At 53.6% G+C, this 20,890-nt stretch overlaps 1 protein-coding gene across 2 annotated transcripts in view; it reads left to right on the top strand.

The window, feature by feature from the left end:
• The window catches only part of ZBTB46 (zinc finger and BTB domain containing 46), a 51,193-nt gene that overhangs the window by 15,763 nt on the left and 14,540 nt on the right, over positions 1–20,890 (top strand). For both annotated transcript variants that reach the window (XM_069546610.1, XM_069546609.1), the window contains exons 2-3: positions 4,541–5,509; positions 17,143–17,427. In XM_069546610.1, coding sequence (XP_069402711.1) covers positions 4,573–5,509; positions 17,143–17,427 — 1,222 coding nt within the window. In that variant the 5' untranslated portion in view covers positions 4,541–4,572. The remainder of the gene's footprint in view (positions 1–4,540; positions 5,510–17,142; positions 17,428–20,890) is intronic.

Here is a 20,890-nt window from a genome sequence, read left to right on the forward strand (position 1 = left end):
ATGGAAGGTATTCCTGCACCGTCTCCTTTGTCCGGTTGCTTTCAAGCAGTGTAATTATCTAGAGACTCACCTGTGTCCACCTGGAAGGGCCTTTTAGACGTGCTCGGCCGGCCGGGCAAGGGCAGAGATGGGGCTTCATGGGGCCTCCAGGCAGCAGCTTGGCTTCTGCAGACCAGGAGTGGGTGTTCTGGTTCTAGCACTAAAGGTACGTTGCTTCCACCTTAAAACAATATTCACCTGTTAGGTCATGTTTCCAGGAAAATTTCAAGAAAGTGTAAATGGAGCACAGTGGAAACACAGAGTGAGAAGAGCTGAAGTCGGGTTGGTGAGGAGGTTCCATGGGTGTTTGAGGTGCTCACCTCTTAGCGTTGGGCTTTTCTGTACTGGAACTCGGTGACCGACCCTGGGGAGGGACCAGTCGGCCAGGGCTCCCAATCCTTGCCCACACCTGGAGTTTCTTTGAGTGCAGCTGGATACAAAGTCCAAATGCATTCACTATTCTGTGTCCTTATTATTAGAACCAATTGTCTTCAAGGTGGAGCTCTTTAGGGACCAGAGAAAAAGCATATGAATACCCCCTTCTGCTCCCAGAATTACTAATCTGAACCTACAGTGCAGCAAATGAAATAAATTCAGAGCAGTCTGCATGTTTCATGTTTCTTGTGATTTTCGAGACTTGGCAATTTATTTGGCTTTTACCAGAGGAGTATCCGTGGTCTCATGGGCAAGCTGGATGAATAAGAGATGGGCCTCCTGCTGGTAGTTTTTGAAGATGGTTCTTGGTTGCAGCCTCCTTACCTTTAGATGCTGTGGGGAGAGGGTTCGTGAGGTGCCCTGGGGTTGGAGTGCTGCGGGCTCTGTACCCTGGAAGTGACAGATGGGAGTGCCCCTGACATCACGTCTGCCCCTGATGCTCAGAAAGGAGGTTGGCACAGCAGGTCAGTGCTCATGTCTGAGTGCAACTTGTTTAGGGGAGACCTCAACCCCCCCGCCTTGACCCCAGGTCACTATACTGAAGAGTCGAGACTTGGGTCTCTTGGGTCATGGGAGCCAGCTCGGGACTGTGAGACTTGGGGCAGGGCAGGTCTGTGGCACCCAATATAAGCTTGGTGGCTCCAAATGGCTAGACTCAGGCTCCCTGCCAGGCAGCTTGGAGACCACCTCCACCTTTCCCAGAGGCGTCAGTATTAGAAATGGCTCTGGCAGCATCAGGCAAGATTCCCACCAGGCAGGATGAGGCCTCGGCTGCCCCTTCCATCACTCGCCGTGCCATCACCTGCATGGTCCCTGTGTCCTGGGTTATGTCTGTTGAGGGTGTCTCTGAAATCTGCATGGTGCAGATGGGCACACTTTTGGAGTCTAGTCTGGAACTTGGATTCAACTTGTATTTGCACCAAGGTGCTCATAAGTGATTCTGTCTGAGGCTGAAGTGTCTTGAGATTAGCGAGCTATAAATAAAACAGGGAGTAGGGACCCCAGGAGGCATGAAACCTGTGTAGAGATGGAGTGGCTTCCAGGCGGCACATGGGTCACTTTAACAAAGTTGCAGGTGCTGGTGTGGCAGCAGATAACCCGTCTGCCCCCTTGTTCTCACCAGTCTGAGCTTCTCTTGACAGAGCGGCATCTGGGACCCTTCAGGGCCACAGGCTCTTCTTCGAGGGTCCCTTCCTCACAGGACTGCCCCTGTGGACCTTGAAATGCATGACAGTGCCCTGTGGTCCATGCAGCAGCACAGGTAATTCAGAATGACAGTCAGGTTATCTGTCCACAGGCGTGTGCTATGGGGCTTCCTAGCGGCACTAGTGGTAAAGAACATGCCTGCCAATGCAGGGGACATAAGAGACACAGTTTCAGTCCTGGCTCAGGAAGATCCCCTGGAGGAGGGCATGGCAACCCTCTCCAGTATTCTTGCCTGGAGAATCTGGACAGAGGAGCCTGGTGGGCTACAGTCCATAGCAGAGCAAAGAGTCGGACAGGGCTGAAGCAACTTAGCATGTGTGTCCTATGAACAAGTGTGAGTCCACTGGTGTGTGCTTCCTGAGCAGGTGTGTGTCCCATGGCCAGGTGCGTCTCCACTAGGCAGTACCCTCCTTTGGGGCAGGGCAGATGCTCTGCTGTCCTAGCCCTCAAAGAAAAACCTCTGTGAGCATGCTTTAGTGTGAGGCCTGCGTCTTTCTGGCCAGACTGCTGTGTGATGTGACTACTAGGATGCTTCTGTTTTTAGGGTCATGCCCATTGGGCAGCAGCTCTTCTGCTGCGGTCAGGTGGGCAGGACCCCATGAATGTCTCACTGATGTTCAGACATGAGCAACTTTGTAATGCAAATTCAGTCATTCCCCTAAAGTTTCAGTAGGCTTGGATAAGTTATGGGTATGCTTAATGTTTCCATAGCAGACTAATCTGTTGTTTGTTTGTTTTCATCGGTACCACAAGGCCCTTGGGATTTTAATTCCCTGACCAGGGATTGAACCCATGCTCCCTGCAGTGGGAGGGTGGAGTCCTAACCACTGGCCCCTCCAGGGAAGACCCTGACTAATCTATTTTTGATTATCATTCCTTTAGATTCCTCTTCTTTTTAGCATACAGGTAGTTTTTTTCCCTAATGAAAATTGTATTTTCTTACAACAGATTCTCTGTGAAATACATATCTGATTTTTAAGCTGCTCTGATTGAATAATAATTTATTTTAGAACTTCCCAGATGAGTTGAAATTATTTTAGAAATGCAAACCCTGTGAGGTAGTTGCTTCTGTAAACGGCTCTGGCGTTTCCCCCTTTTTGGTTTTCTTCCTGATTCTTAAGAGGATCTGCTTCACTGGTGAATAAAGAGGTTTATTATTCATACAGGAAGTCAGGTAATGAAACCTGCATCTTCCTAATTTGAATACAGGGCCCTTAGGTGCCTGAGTACCTCCCTCCACCCCCCACCCTCCACCCCCCATCCCTTGTACATGCCCAGGAGCTCCTCGTGGACTCAGGCACGAAGCCGATGGTTTGCACTCAGACGGTTGATTTCCTGACTTGACACGTGTTCCAGTTCCTCCCTCAGTGTCTGGTTAACCTGAGTGTGATGCCAGCTGTGGGGTAAAGCCAACCTGGATGGCCTGTTTGTTGTCCTCCCCTCCTTGCATGCCCTGGAAGAAGAGCAGACTGGGGGATGACTGCCCTCGGGGGCCCCCATGCACCCAGGGCTGAACACCCCAGTATCAGCTGTGAGTTTGGGGGCCCCCCATGGCCAGTTCTGACCACTCCCCCTCCTCCTCAGGGTCCATCCTTGGGGTCAGGTCCCACTGGTCTCATGATCGAAGTAGCCTGTTTACTTCTGGTCTTAGGGTGGGGTGGGGGCTGGCGGGGACAGTGCCCAGGGGACGGTAGAGAGATATGAGGGAGCAAAAGACTTGGACTCTCCCTGGCCTCGTTCTCCTGGCATGAGGACTGCAGCCATCTGCAGGTGAGCCCAGGTGACATTGGGAAATGTGTTGGAAGTCCAGGGAAAGCTGTTCCACCACGAGGTGTCCCGCACCCTCCCTCCCTTGCCTGCCCTCTGTCTGCTCCCCGTGGGAAAGGTGGACGATGTCCCCACCTCTGACCAGCTGCGGAAGGGTGAGTTTAAAAGGAAGATCTGTCTTCCTCGGGGGGTTTCACGTGGTAATGATGGCCCCAGAATTCATGTATTGAGGTCCTCGCCCCCAGCACCTCAGAACCTGACCCGGTTGGGCTGGGACTTGTACTGAAGCGGGAGGGGCTTCGTCCAATATGACCATGTCCTCGTGGGGGATGTCAGGACCAACATGCACAGTGACGCTATACAGGTTGGGGCATGGCGCTGCACGGGCCAAGGACACCGAGGGCTGCTGGTCAGCAGCAAAGGCCAGGACACATCCCTGCACGGTTTTCAGAGGGCGCCCTGCCCACGTGGCCTCCTGACAGGGCAGCACTGAAGTGCCTTTATCTCGGCCACACAGTCCGGTGGCCCCAGAAACTTTGGGGGCAGCAGAGAGCTGGGAAACAGAACCAAGGGGAGCAGCACGGTAGAGCCCAACTTGAGAAACGATTCGGGTGCTTGGGATAACAAAGGGGGTTCTTGTCACCTTGGGTCCCTCCTCCACTGGACACCTTCCTGGGGAGCTTAGGTAGTCAGGGGCCTCCTCCCTCTGCAGCTGGGTTGGACTGAACTGTGGGCACCCAGCCTTGGCCCTTCCTGCCCCGCGGGCTGGACTGTGTAGGATGTTGCTGTCGTTTTGCCATTAAAGACGCTTCTTCAAGGGTGGGGGTGAAGGCGCACCTGATACACTTCACCTAGACTTTCTGTTTTGGTAAAAAAAAGTCTCTTCAACTGCGGATGGGCCTTCACTTCCTTTCTGGAATATTTGCTTGGTTGGAGGGTCAGCTGCAGCGTGTACAGCGCTGTGTGCAGGAGGACGGAGCTGGCTCAGGTGCCGTCCTCAGGTGCTCTGTGCCCAGCCGCCTCCCTCTGCACATTCTTTAGCCCTTGGTGCATGTGTGACTGTGCGGGTAACCCTTCCGTTCTCACCCCACAGAGTCCATAGAGGAGGCCACCCCAGGATCCCAGATGAACAACCGGAAGGAAGATATGGAAATCGCGTCCCACTACCGACACCTGCTGCGCGAGCTGAATGAGCAGAGGCAGCACGGAGTGCTGTGTGACGTGTGTGTGGTGGTGGAGGGCAAGGTTTTCAAAGCCCACAAGAACGTCCTGCTCGGCAGCAGCCGCTACTTCAAGACGCTCTACTGCCAGGTGCAGAAGACTTCTGAGCAGGCCACGGTCACGCACCTGGACATCGTCACCGCCCAGGGCTTCAAGGCCATCATCGACTTCATGTACTCTGCCCACCTGGCCCTCACCAGCAGGAACGTCATTGAGGTGATGTCGGCGGCTAGCTTCCTGCAGATGACGGACATCGTGCAGGCCTGCCATGACTTCATCAAGGCCGCGCTGGACATCAGCATCAAGCCAGATGCCTCGGATGAGCTGGAGGCATTTGAGGTGGGTGCCCCGCCCGGTGGTGGTGCGGACGCCCTCATCTCCGCTGTGATGGCTGGGAGGAGCATCTCCCCTTGGCTGGCCCGGCGCACGAGCCCCGCCAACTCCTCCGGGGACTCAGCCATTGCCAGCTGTCACGAGGGCGGGAGCAGCTATGGGAAGGAGGATCAGGAGCCCAAGGCCGAAGGCCCTGATGACCTTGCCTCACAGCCACTGTGGCCTGGCGACGTGGGCTGTGGGCCCCTGCACGTCAAGGAGGAGCCGCTCTCACCGGCCCACTTCGGGGGCAGCGAGCCGCCTTCTGCCATGGATGGCACCATTCAGAACTCCTTCTCAGAGCAGACTGCTGGGGATGGCTGGCAGCCCACAGGCCGGAGGAAGAATCGGAAAAACAAAGACACAGTCCGACACATCACACAGCAGGTAGAGGAGGACAGCCGGGCCGGCTCCCCACTGCCATCTTTCCTCCCGACGTCTGGGTGGCCATTCAGCAGCCGTGACTCAAGTAAGCCTTTCCTTTGTTACTGGCGGGGCTCAGGCACCCTGGGGCCAAGGCAGCACAAAGACATGGCTTGTCGGTGACCCTGAGGCCACTCGTTTTGTCCACAAAGCGTCACCTTTCCAGGCTCACACAAGCGGCTTCCCTGATTATTGCAATAAATAGGTGTGAGAGCAAGAATGCAGCCGTGGTGACCTCCTGGTGTCCCCATCAGTGCTGCGCCTGGGCCACCTACACACAGAGGGAACTGGGGTGGGGCTTCTCTGAAGCAGGAAGTCTGGAGCTGGAGAAGTGGGGTGACGCCTAGGAGCCCGGTGTGGGGTATGGGGCCACTTCCCTCACATGGGGAGCCTCATAAGTAGTGGCTGGGATACCTTAATTTTTAAAGATGGATATATTACAGCATTAAAGAGATGAAAAATTCCTCAAAGTGAAGTGGCCTAGGTGGAAGGAAAGGCCAGGCCAGGCTTGTGGGCTGTAACCCACGTGCATGAGTTTTATGCTGGAGGATGTGACAGCTTGAGGCCACCAGCTCCCATCCCAACGAGGGGTATTTCCTCTTTGCTAACAAGTGTGGGCTTGGTGGTCCTCACTCAGAGCAGTGTGTGGGGGGGGGGTCAGTACCACACTGGGGGTGGGGCTCTCCTAAACCCCAGTCCATCAGTGGTGAGGGCTCATAGCTTAGCTCCCTCACCCTCTGGAAGGCGGTTTTATCTGTCTTCCAGGCTAGGTGTCTCCCACCTGCTTCCCAGATGGTACTAGTGGTAAAGCCCCTTCCTGCCAACGCAGGAGGCTTAAGAGACGTGGGTTCAATTCCTGGGTCATGAAGATCCACTGGAGGAGGGCATGGCAACCCACTCCAGTATTCTTGCCTGGAGAATCCCATGGACAAAGGAGCCTGGCAGGATAGAGTCCATGGGGTCACAAAGAATCAGACACGATTGAAGTGACTTAGCATGGACAGGCTAGTAAACAAATTAAATGTTTACTAGATGCCCGATGCTCTTCCTGGTGTGGAGCTCGTGATAACTGTGGCTGCACCGAGCTTTCCCGGATGGTGCATTCGGCCATGAGGGCTGTGTTCAGGGTGCAGAGAGGCCCTGGTGGGGCAGGGCAGGATGGAGGCTTCTCAACTGGGGAGGCCTCTCCAGGAAGGGGCCTCATGACTGGACAGAGGTGGACTGAAGGCAGCAAAATGTGAACATAAGCCCTGAAAGATGTCACCGATGCTAGACCTATGCTGGGTGGGGTGGGCGTCCTGGGGGAACCAGCTGCTGCCACCCCAGCAGAAGGGCAATCCTGGAGCTCCTGATACACTGGCTTTGTTATTGTGGTAAAACACATGTATCATAGATGTTACCCGTTTAACATTTTTGAGTGTATTGGTATTAAATACTAGTATTGTCTCCAGAACTTTCTCATCGCCCCTGGACACAGTGGCCTGTCTCCCTGGTTCTCATTCTCTTACAGCCCTGAGTGCTGGGCCAGGCATCTGTAGATTCAGTCCGTTGCCGCCTTGGAGGGCCTTGGAGGGATGGCTCCGTGAGAGGTGGGGTCCTGGGGTCTGTCGGATGCCAGCAGTCCCCACCCCCGGTTGTGTCCATGATGGGCAGCCCTCCAGAACCACTGGAGTTTAGCTGAACTAAATCAGAAGAAGGTTAAGTTTCTGAGCTGCTGGAAAGGCCACCTATCTCCCTGCTGGTGGTTGTGTCGGCTCCCTCAGTAACGAGTAAATGTCCCTTAGCCTTGAGAAGAGTGTCCATGGTGACTGACTTAAGGAACCTTGTTGGGGTCAGAGCTGAAGAGCCTTCCCCTCCTGTCCTACCCTGGTGGGCAGCAGGGATGGAGGCCTCTAGATCGAAGAGTCCCTCAACAAGTTAAGAATGAGGGCACTCTGTGAGCCCGTGGGTTTGATGTTTTAAAAGCAGTTGTCGAGCAGAAGGTGTTTTTGGAATCCAACAAGTGATTTCGGCTCATGTACTGTTGCTGCTGTCTGAAATCCCTCGGGTTACCAAGGCAACTGCCAGATTTCCCCCGAGTTGCTAAGACGAGGACCTGAGGTGTGGGCTGCGTGGGACGGTTCTGCCCATCACGGTGGCCATTTATTCCTCCGCCCGCCCTGGGCTGGGGCTTGGAAGTATAAATCACGATCCCCGATGGAGGAGGGTTTGCTTTCATTAAAGATTTATTACATTTTAGAAGAGAGTATTTTTGTTTATTCTTACCCCGCTTATAGGAGAACAGGCCTTTTCCAAGGAACGTGTCAGGAGGTTCCTGCTGATCACTCAAGGCCCTTGGTGAAGATGCTCGGATGCCCAGCCCTGCAGCAGGGCCACCGCCTTGTCCTCTGTGCGTCCCCCTCGGCTTTGGGGACCCTGAGGCCTGTTAGCGTTTAAGAGTGATTTTCCTCAGCAGGCTTTGTAACCCAGCAGCTTCCAAGAAAACATCCATTGAAATGTGCCTCCGGGTCACAGCCTGTCTGTGTGATGGCTCGTAGGGAACAGCATTTAAACGTGCCAGTACCATGTGTACAGGCCAGGCTCCTGCCTTATCCCTTTGTCCACTATCCCCAGGCTGTAAGCCTTCAGCGTGGTGGGTTTATGGCTGCTAGTTCAAAGGTTGTGCCAGGAGAGCCTGGCCAGGCCATCCCAACATCCCACACTGGTTCCCAAGAGGATCTGCAGATGCAAAGTTCTGAGCTGAAGTAAAGTGTGTGGGTCTTGTGAGGGACTCCTTCATGTTTGGACCTCGGTAAGGGTGGACCTGGCATCCCAGGATTGTGACGGGAGCGTCAGAACTGCAGAGCAGGTTCAGGGGTACAGGTGGCCTCCTAAGGTTGTCGTAGCTGCTCTGAGCCCAGGGCCGCTGTCCAGCTCAGGGTGGGAGCAGACACTTGGGACCAGGGCCCAGCCTGCCCTGACCAGGTCAGAGGGGTCGCTTCTTAGCCCCTTAGAACTCCAAGTCAGTGGCTTCTCCCTTGGCTGGGCCCCCTGACGTTTTCCCTGTAAGATTGGAATTCGTCTGCTCGACCTCAGAGCCGTGGTTGGGGGCTGCCAGTGCCTGGACACCTCAGGAGTGGGCTTCATCAGGTCATTCGGTTGGGAACATGGGGGAAGACGTGCTGCTGAGAAGGGAGGTGGGGGACCCAGTGCTGACCCAACAGAGCGGGGGCACTGTGGAGGGGGCCTGAGGGGGGGCAGGGCTCGGCCCTGAGACCCGTGGCCTGTGCCCCACTAGCTGGCTCACCCTGGCCCAAGGCCACACTTCTGAGTTACTACCTGGACTTAAGCCTTCATCACCATGGGCATGGTTTTACTGAGAGGCCAACAGAGCTTTGTTTCTGCCAAAACGGCAGTTCCTGGACTTTGTAGAAGATTCAGTTCATGAAGACGGAGGCCCTGAGGCTTCTCATCTTTCCAAATGTGGAAGTGGAGGCTGGTCTCCCTGGGGCCACTGCCCTCATGAAGAGCTGAGCTGCAGGGTCTGGATCTGGGTGGTCAGGACATGGCAGGGCCCCTGAGGGTGACAGGTGAGCAAGGCCAGTGGTCCCTCTCAGGACCCACAAGGTTCCACTCGGGACGGATGTGCGGGGGCTGGGCTGGGGACCACGGCCAGCGCTGGCTGGGAGCTTCCCAGGGCGCGTTTCCGCTCTCCCTTCTCTGAGGTCACCTCACCCTCGGGCAGCACTACTGCTGACCTGACTGGAAGGCCACCTGCCTTTTCTGCCACCTCGATGAGTCCTGTTTTGATTTGAACTTGAGGCATTTTGTCCTCTTAACCTCGTATGTGTTTTCTTCTGGTATTTGGACACTGTGATGGGGATGCCCCTAGGTGCCAATAAGGGTGGGGACTGAGCCCACTGCCTTCGCCCTGCCCCTGCCCGGAGACAAAGGGTTGTGTTGAAATACCCAGTGGTGTATATGTGCATTTATATATATGCACTTAAAAGCACAGCTTGGAAGCTTACATTTAAATGAAGATTTTAAAAGGAGTTGTGTTATTTTTTTAACTGTTCATTGGAAAACTTTTCTGCTACTGCTTTTTTCAAATTTTTTTAAAAACAGCAGCAGAACATACACATCAGAAAGGCCATATCACAGCTGTTCAGCTGAAAGAGGCCTGACTGCCCCCCAGACACCCCCACACCCACCCCCAGAGACCCCCACACCTCTGCAGACAGTCCATACCACCCCCAGACACTCCTATACCACCTTGCAGACACCCCCCCACAGGCCTAGACACGCTCACACCCAGCCCGCAGACACCTCCACACTCACACCCAGACACTTCCACACCCCCTTAGACACCCTTACACCACCCCCCAGCTGCCAGGTTCCAAAGGCTCCTCGACCCTTGGCTCGGGGCCCCACATCCCTCAGATCTCAGCTCTGGTGTGGTGTCCCCTTCCGCCTCCCCCTTCCTCTGAGATGGACACTTGTGTGGACAGGGAGGTTCAGGATGATCTCTCATCTCAAGGACCTGAAAAGTCCCTTTTGCCATATGAGGTGGCACATTCATGGTCTCGGAGGTGAGGCCCCGGTCACCACCCCTGTCCTACTGTTTCAGCGATGGTGTACTTTCAGTGAGCTGCGCAGCTTCTAACTGTAAGGTTTGAGTAATTTATTGTCTCTCTCCTGGCCATTTCACTGGGGAGACATTCACACTCAGAGAAAAGTTGAAAAAATGGACTGTGAGCCCACCTGCCACCTGAGATTCTCTGCCTGCTAATGTTTTGCTGTGTTTACATGTTTATCTGTCTGATCATCCAATCTCACCTTGTTTGCGCGTTTCCGAGGGAGCGCTCTCGGCCAGCTTCTTACCAGAGCCCGCATTTCTGAGGCTGGGACCCACACTTTTCATGTGCCTTTTGATGACAAATCATCCCCTCAGCCTCTGGACCCTTCCACCCATCTCATGTCAGCCTGGGAGCTCCAAGTGAGCATGCCTAGTGAACCTCTGGTCTGTCCAGGTGGTTGCCAACCTGCTCTCAGAGTTTGCTCCAGCCTCCATCAGAGTCCTCAGATCATTCTTTCACTGCCAAGTGGTGTTCTGTTCTCAGCTGTAACACAACTGCCGATGGACATGTAGTTGTTTGTGTGGTTTCCGGCTATAATGGTCAAGCTGCCTCGAACGTCCTAGGACGAGTCTTGGTGTGATTTGCCTTGATGCCTCCCGGACTGGGCTGTCAGGTGGTGTGTGTGCAAGGAACCAGGTGGTGGTATGAGGCACACTTGTGCCAGTGTCACGCAGACAGTGGTTTGGGTTCGTGTTTAAATCTTAGCCATTCTGGAGGGTGTGGGGGCGACTCCTCATGGTTTCATCTTCTCAGGGTGAGAAGTCTTCTCAGGGTTTACTAGCCTCTCCATCTGCCTTTGAGTGGTATCTGCTCAGGGCTGTGCCTGGTGGCAGGTCTGAGCGCTGGGCCATCCAGCACCCTGCACTCCAGGGATCCTGCTGGCTGCAGTCCCACCACAAAGGTGAGCATCCGAGTTGACATCAGCCCCCCTCCTGGGGAAGCATTTTGGCTGAGCGAACTGTCCTCCAGGTGTCTGTTTGCTTGTTAGGCATGTGTTCTGAAAACATTCTCTCAGTCTCCGACTCTTGTTTCCCGGTAACAGTGTCTTTTGAAAAGCGTACATATTTGAAGAGGGGCTTCCCAGGTGGCGCTGGTGGTAAAGAACCTGCCTGCAAGGCAGGAGAACATAAGACTTGGGTTCGACCCCTGGGCCAGGAAGATCCCCTGGAGAAGGGAATGGCTACCCACTCTAGTATTCTTGCCTGGAGAATCCCGTGGATGGAGGAGCCTAGAAGGCCACAAGGTTTCAAGGTAGAACGTGACTTAGCAACTGAGCACACACGCACATGTTTTAAATTTTGATGAAGTCTGGTGTGTGAATTTTTTTGGTCATTTTTTTGTGGTTCATGCTATTTGGGTCTAATCCAAGGAACCTCTGCCTTAGGTCGCAAAGATTTCTCCTGTGGTTTTCCCGGAGGATTGAGTGTGACCACTGGCCTGGGGCGTGTTGAGTTAGCCTTCACAGTCACCTTCTCCATGTGGTGTCCAGCTGTTCTGATATCATCTGCCCGTGGACCTACCTTGATGACTATATAGGGTTTTTCTTTTAATTAAAGAGGATTTCTTTTATGAAGTGAAAACTTTTGGATAGTGATAGAAAATGAAGTAACTTGATTTTAACATGGATAAAAAGCATGACACTTAAGAAATAATACATCTTAGACACATAAAGTAAGAATGTAAATTTTGGACAAGGTGCATAATTAGTTTTTTGAACTTGATTTTTACATTGTTTGTGAGATCTAGTGAGTGTTAGGACTGAGGTCTGGTTTGAGCTGTAAGTCGGGGGTGGAGTCTCCCAGGGCCTGGTCTCCGCTCTGCGGTTTTCACTTGTCCTGAAGGTTCTGCCACGTTGCTGTGTGCAGAGCCGCGGATGCAGGCGGCTGTTCCCTGGACAAGAGGTGGCAGGTTGGGCTGGGTGGGGCTGGGCATCAGCAGAAGGGCTGTGACAGGCAGCTGGGGAGCAGCTCTGAGAATCATGAAGCATGCTGCTGCTGCTGCTAAGTCACGTCAGTCATGTCTGACTCTGTGCGACCCCATAGATGGCAGCCCACCAGGCTCCTTCGTCCCTGGGATTCTCCAGGCAAGAACACTGGAGTGGGCTGCCATTTCCTTCTCCAGTGCACGAAAGTGAAAAGTGAAAGTGAAATCGCTCAGTCGGGTCCAACTCTTCGCGACCGCATGGACTGCAGCCTACCAGGCTCCGCTGCATGAGATTTGGGGAAATCGTAGGGACTGAACACCAGCTGTGCAGCCTGGCCCCAGTGGCAGGGCGGCCCTGCCCCCACCCCAGGCCCTGGACACGTGCCCTCTGCTTTATCATTTTTTTTTTTTTGAGAGGTATCTTTATTGCTATTATGTCCATACAATTTCAGCATTGTCTTTCAAAAGATGTTTCTTATTTTCTAATTTAATGGAGTGATTCAAAAACCAAAAAGTATAAAAATGTTTATCATGAGTATCTTCCTTGACATTCATCTGCCTGGATGCCAACCTATCAGATCAGAAATCACTGTTAGTTATTCTTGGGTTTTTCAAGAATTTGTGAATGAAAAAGAAACGAATATATTATTTTTTCCTGTTTACATTGGAAGTAGCATATTGTACACACATTGTACTTATTTTATTATTGCTAGATTTGCAGCATCAGTGCACACAGACCTTCCTTATCTTTTTTTTAACAGGATACAGTATTCCATTATGTGGGAAGTTAAACCACACACCAATGAGAGGTAGTTGGTAGTGACAACACTTTACACATATGTACATATATGTTTATATGTGTCTGTGTGTATAGATATATATGTAGAGATCCTTTGCAGTTCATATCGCATCATCTAGTTTAATTGTCTAGCAATTCTGCTTCTTTTAATTATGATCTCTTTTCTGTTTCAGCTAAAGGTTGAGTGAAAATTTTCAACTCTTACAGTGTATCACTTATAGGAAGAAGGAACAACCCTGCCCCTGTCTTCTGCTCTTGAATCCATCTTTACTTTTAACACTTGGCCTTTTACAGTTAAATGTTGATATTTTCTGTCCTGGTTGCCTTGTTTATCAGAGGGAGCTTGGCTGGAGAAGAAGCGCTGAGTGGCTTGGCCCGAGGGTTGGCATGGGGACGTTTCCTGCCGTCACAGCTGTGTGAAAAGGCTGGACACACGCTGTCCCTCATCTGGGTGGCTGGTCTCCCTGTCCAGCTCCGGGCAGTGCCGCTGTGGGCTGCTGTGTCCGAGAACGGTGCTGCAGTGTCACCAGGTGGCCTGGACGGGCTCCACTGCCCACGACTACAGCCAAGCCCAGATGGCCATTACACGCCTGGCTCCTGGCTTGTCAGTTTTTTAACGTCACCATTTAAGGCTTTTTTTCTGAATCACCAAGTCTAAGTTTGCCACAAAAGGCTCTTGAGAGGAGAAATGTGAGGTGAGGAGTTTCCAGGATCGTCACTTGGTAGATGAGCTCCAGCAGCTGAAGGAAGGACCCCCAGGGTCCTCAGGTCCTCCCTCAGATGTCCCTGCCCGGAGGGCACTTGGGGACAGTTCTGTCATGCATGGCTCCTGGTGGCTTGGGCTGGAGGCCTTCCCTGAAGCTCGGGTCCAAGTCTGGCACCCCAGCTCTCCCGGCTCCAGCTGGGATCCTCTCAGAGCAGCATGCAACGTGTTCTGAGTCTACCGGTGAATATCAAGTTACCACAGAAGCCGTGTTCCTCACAGGCCCCCAGCCTCCACCCCAGGGCACTGGGGATGATTTTAGCTTTTTGATAACAGTAAGAGCCTGCTTCAAGGGTTTAAGTGACATCAGACTCTTTATCTACAAAAGGATTTGTTGCAATGTAAACAATGCTTTCAACTTCTTGTTCTGTTTGTAGAATTTCATTTTGACCTCATCTTAAATCCCTTTTTTTGAAATCCAGCTATGGTCTAGAAGGGCCTGGAAGGGGCTTTCCTCTCCCTCCTGGTGTCTGGCTCAGCCCTGCAGGCATAAGTGCATTTCTTGGGCCTGAGCCTCCACCTCCGTCCCCCTGTCCCCTTGCCAGGCTCCTGGCCCACCTGCCCAGAAGAAGGCTCAGGACCTGGACCCAGGGTAGGCTTCACGTGCTGCCCTCTGGGCACTTTGCTCTGCTTTCTCAATTGAACAATACATCCCAGGCCGTGGTGTCTGTGAGCCTCGACCGTCGAGGTGATGTTGGTCAGTCAGGGACCCTTAGTCCTCCCTGGTCTCCTTCATGACTCCTGTCTTCAAAATAGACAGACCCATTCCTTCCATGTTTCACTGAATGGTTCTTGCATGCATGCTAAGTTGCTCAGTCTTGTCCAATTCTTTATGACCCCATGGACTATAGCCCACGAGGCTCCTCTGTCCATGGGATTCTTCAGGCAAGAATACTGGAGTGGGTTGCCATGCCCTCCACCAGGGGATCTTCCCAAACCAGGGATCAAACCCATGTCTCTTATGTCTAACCTGCATTGACAGAGTTCTTTACCGCTAGCGCCACCTGGTCCTTATATTAGGAGATGTCCTGGGTAGGTGCCCGGCAGAAAGACTGGAGGACTTGGGAGGTAGGCATTTCTGCTCAACCTGTCACACTGCTGGGGGCTGTGGGCTCTTCAGTGTTCCTGCGAGGACTCTAGGTGAGGTCATCGAGCCGCCACAGGTGAGCTGACTACGTTCCTGGGCCGGTGGTGCCTTTTCTGAGTCTTTAGCAATCACGAGAGAAATCCTCCATTGACAACTTTAATCTCCTTCACTGTGGCCCTACACCCTGTGGACCCTCACCGCTCACCACAAGCATCCTAGGGTGGTCACCCTGGGGGTGTGTCTGGCTAGAGCTCGCCAGCCTTGCCCACCCTCCTGCCCCCCAACCACTGCGCTGCAGCTGGAAGCCGGTTCACTGATTGCAGGTCTCACTTGCCAGACATCCCTCCCTGAAATCCAGACTTTAGCTTTTCACATGTGGCAGGAATCTCTCAGCTTATCTTAATTTCTTTTACAAGCTTTTGAACTTAAATTGTTAATATAATTTCAATAAATTTCGTTTTTGAAATCTAGTGTTTTTTTAGTTTTCAGCTTGTTGTGGGCTGAATGTTTCTGTCCCCAGAATCCATATCTTGAATCCTTATATTTGGAGGTGGGACCAGCAAACAAGTCCTTGGGGTAATCAGAGGCCCTCCACACACCAGCCGGGGCAAGGAGAGTGGGGAGGTGGCTGTCTGCAAGCTGGAAGCGGGCTCCCACCACCCTGTCAGTCCTGGATCCTGGCCCTTCCAGCCCCAGGAACAAGAACCACCTAAGTCTCTTCCAGGAGCCAGGCTAAGAGAGGCAAAGCCTTCATTTCAATTTATTTAATCTCTACAGTTAGTGGCTACCAGTGCAAAGTCAGTGCTGATATAAAATTGAAGAACTGGCAAAAAAATTTAAAAAAGATTTATAGTTTGAAAAAAAACAAAATATCCTTCAGAAATCTCTGTTGGCAGTAGCTGGAAGGGTCCCTGGACGGTGGCTCCGAGCATCTGGATCCCCGGGCTAGACCCGTCCAGGTGGAGGTCCCCCGTGGTGCAACCTGGTGCCTGCTGCCCCCACTTCCCAAGTGCATGAGGCGGTGTCCATATCAGGGGCATGATGCTCAAGTTGGTCCAAGTCTCTGATTTCCACTCGGCCCCTGCTTCTCAGGTCTGAGGAGGGACCTGTCATTTCAGCTTGCGTGTCTGTCCCACGGCTTCACATTTGAGATGACCCAGTCTTCCTCCAGCGCCACCCCCCAGGACAGTTCACGGGTGGGAAAAGCTGGCCCATCCCTTCTCCCCTACTTACCTCTGTCTCGGGAAGGAGCTTGCTTTCCTGTTTCTGATTTCTCGAGTAGCCACTTGTTCCTGGGGAGCGCTGGCCAGGCAGCAGCTCTCCCTGGGGTCCATCTGGCACTGGCCTGTCTTCGGGCACCTCCAGTCACCCCAAGATCCCCCCATCTCTGCCATCCCCTGGCAGCTCCCAGTCTCCTTCATTCTCCATGGGTTTGCCTCTCAGTATTTCACGTGAGCAGAATCAGAGGGCAGTGTTTGTTTCACTTTAACTGAATGTAACCTGTTGAGATTCATCCACTTTGTAACCTGTGCCAGAGCGTCATTCCTGTTTATGCTCAATCACGTTCCACTGCATGGATGGACCACGCCCTGTTTGTCCTTCACCTTTAGGCAGGCACTCGGGCTGCTCTGCCTCTGACCCTGACAGGTGCTGTCACTCTGAGCGTGGACGTCCTCCTACCAATGGGAATGCTGGCCGTGAGGCCACTCCTTTTTGAGGACCTGAGCTTCTGCACTGAGGCTACATCACTTTATATTCTTACAGCAGCCTGGGGGGCTCCAAGACCCTGTGCCCCGAGGGCACTGGTAGGAGTGAGGGGCCTCCAGGTGCCGAGCTGTGTTTCCCTGATGACAAATGACATTGAGCACCCCCATTGGCCGTTTATGCATTTTCTCTGGACAAGTATCTGTTCAAATATCTTTGAAACTGGGATGTCTGCCTTCTTACTGAGCTCTGAGGTTCCTGTGCAGAGTCTGGGTGGAATCTCATGTCAGGGCACAGTTTGCAGGGATTTGCACCTGATCTGTCCTCATGCTTTGCTGGCGGTGTCCTTGGAGGCCTCCGAAGGTTTGGTTTTGACAAAGTCCAGTTTAGTCTGTTTCAGTGCTCACCTTGGTGTCACCACTGAGGCTGTGGCCCAGTCTGAGGCTGGAGCTTTCCTCAGGGTTGTGTCCTTTGGGCTCTTTGATCCATTTTGACGGTCGCCCCTTCTCTGAGAAATGAAATTACACAGATACTCAGAGCACACCCCTTATTCTGGGTGGGCTCCCCCCTTCCCCACCGGCCGTGTTCTGGGTTGAACCCCATCCGAAGTCTTGGCTATGACATTACCGCTGTCCTGAGACCTCATAGCAGGACGGGATCAGGCTTGATGACAAGCAGGTGGCGGCCGGGAAGCTCCTGGCTCCAGCTTCTCCTACGTTTGCCTGCTGGCTGTTTGGAAGGTCCTCGAGTCGCCTGCAAGGTCTCTAACGTGTGTTTTCCTCCCCAGACGCGGACTTGACCATCGCTGAAGCCAGCAGCTCGGACAGCCGAGGGGAGAGGCCAGAGTTCCTCCCGCATGTGGATGAGGGGCTCCTGGGAGGAGAGGGCAGCTACCTAGGCGCGTCCCTCACCCCCGAGAAGGACGACGCGTTGCATCAGGCTACCGCCGTGGCCAACCTGCGGGCGGCGCTCATGAGTAAGAACAGCCTGCTGGCCCTGAAGGCGGACGTGCTCGGGGAAGACAGCTCCCTGCTGCTGGAGTACCTGCCCAAGGGCGCCCATTCCCTGTCCCGTAAGTGCCGCGGCGCCCAGAGTCGGCGGGAGTGACAAGCCTCAGTCCATGATGCGGTGCTGAGGGTGCTGTGCGAACGTGCGTGTCGCAATGGGTCGCGGGGCCAGCGATGGGGGGGGCTGTCGGGGGCACTGGGAGGGAAGCAGCCATGTGCTTATTCGAATGTTTCATACTTGAAGTCGAGGCGTGCGTGCGTGCTTGCTAAGTTGCTTCAGTCGTGTCCGACTTTTTGCGACCCCGTGGACCGTAGCCCGCCAGGCTCCTCTGTCCATGGGATTCTCCAGGCAAGGATACCGGAGTGAGTTGCCATGCCAGGGATTGAACCCGCGTCTCTTATGTCTCCTGAATTGGCAAGCGGGTTCTTTACCACTTGCGCCGCCTGGGAAGCCCTGAAATCAGGCATCTAACCCTAAACCCTGATCAACTGACAAGTGCACCGCTGTGCCTGGCCTAGGACGGGGCCAGGGCGGCCTCCGGACTGTCGAACTCGGGCTCCCTCTGCTGGCCACGCCCCGCCGGCGCCGCCTCGTTCTGCCTGGGGCGCGGCCCCATGCAGATCCGCCCCCGCCTCAGATGTGGAAAGGATTTGGGTGTTGTGCTTACACCTTAAATGTCTCCTGCTGAATTCCAGTTGCGCGGAAGCAAATGACGGAGTGACCCAAGAAGCCCATAAGGTACAGCGGTGCTGGCTGAGCCCCTGAGGGGGAGGCCAACCTGGGCGGGAGCTGCTCCCGCTAGGCTCAGGTGCTCTAAACATCCCCTGTCCTGGGTGCACAGGGGACCGTGACTATGTCTCCAGCCACCCTGGCAGGTTGGTGTCCGTGACAAAGAGCCAGGTGTGGCCCTGTTTCCCTTTTCGGGGCAGGACAACACACCCCAGAAAGGGCAGTGCTGAGTGCAGAGGGTGTGGGGAAGGGGCCGGTCCAGGGTCCTACTGTCCAAGTATATGTGGCTGGCAGGGCCATGCGTGGTCCCTGAGCACCACTGAAGGAAGCAAAGGAAAAGCTACAGCTGGTTTTGGGCATCTGTGAAGAGTGTCTTTAATTTTCACTCTAATTTTAAAAACAATATCTTCACAACTTTGCTTTCACGGGCACTAAAATATCGTGAGTGTCTGTGATGGAAATCGCTTGTGGCTAATAAAGACCGACGTGGAGGGCAGCGTGCCCGTTCTCATTGCTTCTCCGGCCAGAGTCCGAGGAAGGTTGCCGCTGGGGCTGTCGAAGAACCTGGCTGTGAAGTCAGACCCAGGGCTGAATACCCCAAGGCTGATAAACACACTTTTGAAACCATGTTTAGGTCTCACTTCTTTGCATCTGAGAAATGGGAATAGTGTTGCTTATACAGCTGTTGTGAATATAAAACATGGACACATAAACCAAGTCAGTCTGACAAACGCTCCCCAATATCAGTCCGTTTCCCCACTCAGATCAAACCCTGAATGTGTTGGTAAAAACCAGTAGCTGAGGAAGTGGTCCCAGGGCGTCTGCAGCATCTGGGATTTAGAGTTGGCAAGTCCACAGCTGAAGGGACAGCTGGCAGCTTTGTGGGTGTCGTGGCAGGAGCAGCTTGGGGTAGGGTGTGGAGAGGTGGGGGCATCCCCTGCAGGGCAGAACGGTTGTTCTGGCTTTTTTGGGGTTCTCCTAGTTGGTGCGTGAACCTTGCCTGTCAGAGGACCCAGGAGGTGGGGGCAGCCCCTCTGTGCTGAACCATGTAGTCACAGGAAGGATGGGCCTATCCCCTGTCCAGATGGGAAGTCCCTCCAGGGTGCCACCCAGCATGGGCCTGAGCCCCTGGAGACCACCACCCTGGGCAGCATGGGATGGCGTGTGCACTGTGGACCTAAAAACACACTGGAAGGGAAGCATGGCTTTACATTGGGCACCACTGATAGCAATGTAGAGACACACAGAGGCCACCACGCTTCTTCCAGGGAGGCCCAGAAGGAAGGTAGGGCCCTGTGTCACGGTGCTGGGAGTCCCTCATTCCTGGTCTGGTATGAGGGAGCTGTAGGGTCTCTTTTCCGCCTCTAACCCGCAGGCTCCTCGAGGTACTTGTTAACGAGATTTTTCTGGGCCTAAGCCTTCTGTGATGTTGGGAGATTTGTTGGGCTGACATCCCAGCAGCCGTAGCTCATGGCTGGAGCAGCCGGGGGAGGGCACGTCTTCATCATGGTGTCTGATGAGGGTGGCTCCATAGTGTGCGGTGTGCTGAGTGGGACTCCTGGGCCAGTCTCCAGAGGGAAGCCCTGTGGTCATTGTGGCCTGCTGGGCACGCAGTGTTGCAGAAGGAAGGGGTGGTATCAGTACATGTTTAAATAAGAGAACCATCAGATCTGCAGGTGGTGCCTAGCAGTGACTGAAGGTCCTTTCTGGACAGTTCTGGAGCCTCCAAGAAAACCGAGTTCAGTTGTTCTCCCAGATCTGATCACATCTAGCTTGGCAGTTAAGCTCCACAGATGGTTTCGTTGGTGATTCTCCACTGGTTAACTAGTTTCTCTGCGAGAGGACTTGTGTACTTTTCATTTTGCTTCAGTTTAAATTGATTTTTTTTTCCCTTTTATTACATTTGCAGTAGGAGGCTGACATCCCATTGGTTAAAAGTCTCTGTTCACTGAACAGGAACCATGGCAAGCACCTCTGTGGTGCCAAACGTGCTGTTTCCCAAACCGTTTGTGGGTGTGTGTTGATCCGGGAGGGACTTTGAAAAATGCCATGAGAACACAAGTAACCTTTATTTCTCTGGAACGAACTGGAGATGAAGCAGCTGCTCTGGTCACTGGAGGCCGAGGCCCGAGGGCGATGCGTCCCCAACCTCCTAGAAACCCCGACGTCCTGTGCGTGTCGCCATCGTGGCTCCTGGGAATGCACGAGGATCTATCTCCTTACAGCAGTGGCGGTGCTGTCCTGTCCCTATGGAAGGATGTGCTCCTACAGGAGAGAAAGCAGACCTGGGTTGGCAGCCGGCTGGGTGTGCCCTGGGTGGGGCCGCCAGCCACAGGCGCCCCGCCCACATTTCTCCGTGCACTGCCTCCAGTGTCTGTCAGGGAAGCAGCTGGGTTTTGTTCTGACTGTGGTTTAAAGAATATTTCCTTCTGGTGTTTACATGAATTAAGGACCTTCACTTGAGTCTGGCTTAATATGGGACCTTAAACACTCTCCTATGTATGAAAGGACATTTGACTTAGATATTACCACCCTTACAGGTAAATAGCTAGGTTGACACACCTAGAAGGACTTTCTAGACCAGCCTCCCTCCAGGCACGGTTGGGCATGTGCTGTATCCTTGCTGTGGGTTCTGACTTTCTGGATAGAATACCCTGTCGTAGCCAGACCACCCCCCAGGCAAGGCACGTGCGGAGAGCCAGATGCTTGGGAGTGGTGAGCAGATAGAAACCTCGTCCAGCGAGACCCAGGCCTCATGACATGGCAGCGTGCGGCTCACTGCAAGATGGCCAAGGACA

This window comes from Ovis canadensis, chromosome 13 (genome assembly GCF_042477335.2).
Source record: "Ovis canadensis isolate MfBH-ARS-UI-01 breed Bighorn chromosome 13, ARS-UI_OviCan_v2, whole genome shotgun sequence".
Taxonomy (NCBI): Eukaryota; Metazoa; Chordata; class Mammalia; order Artiodactyla; family Bovidae; genus Ovis; species Ovis canadensis.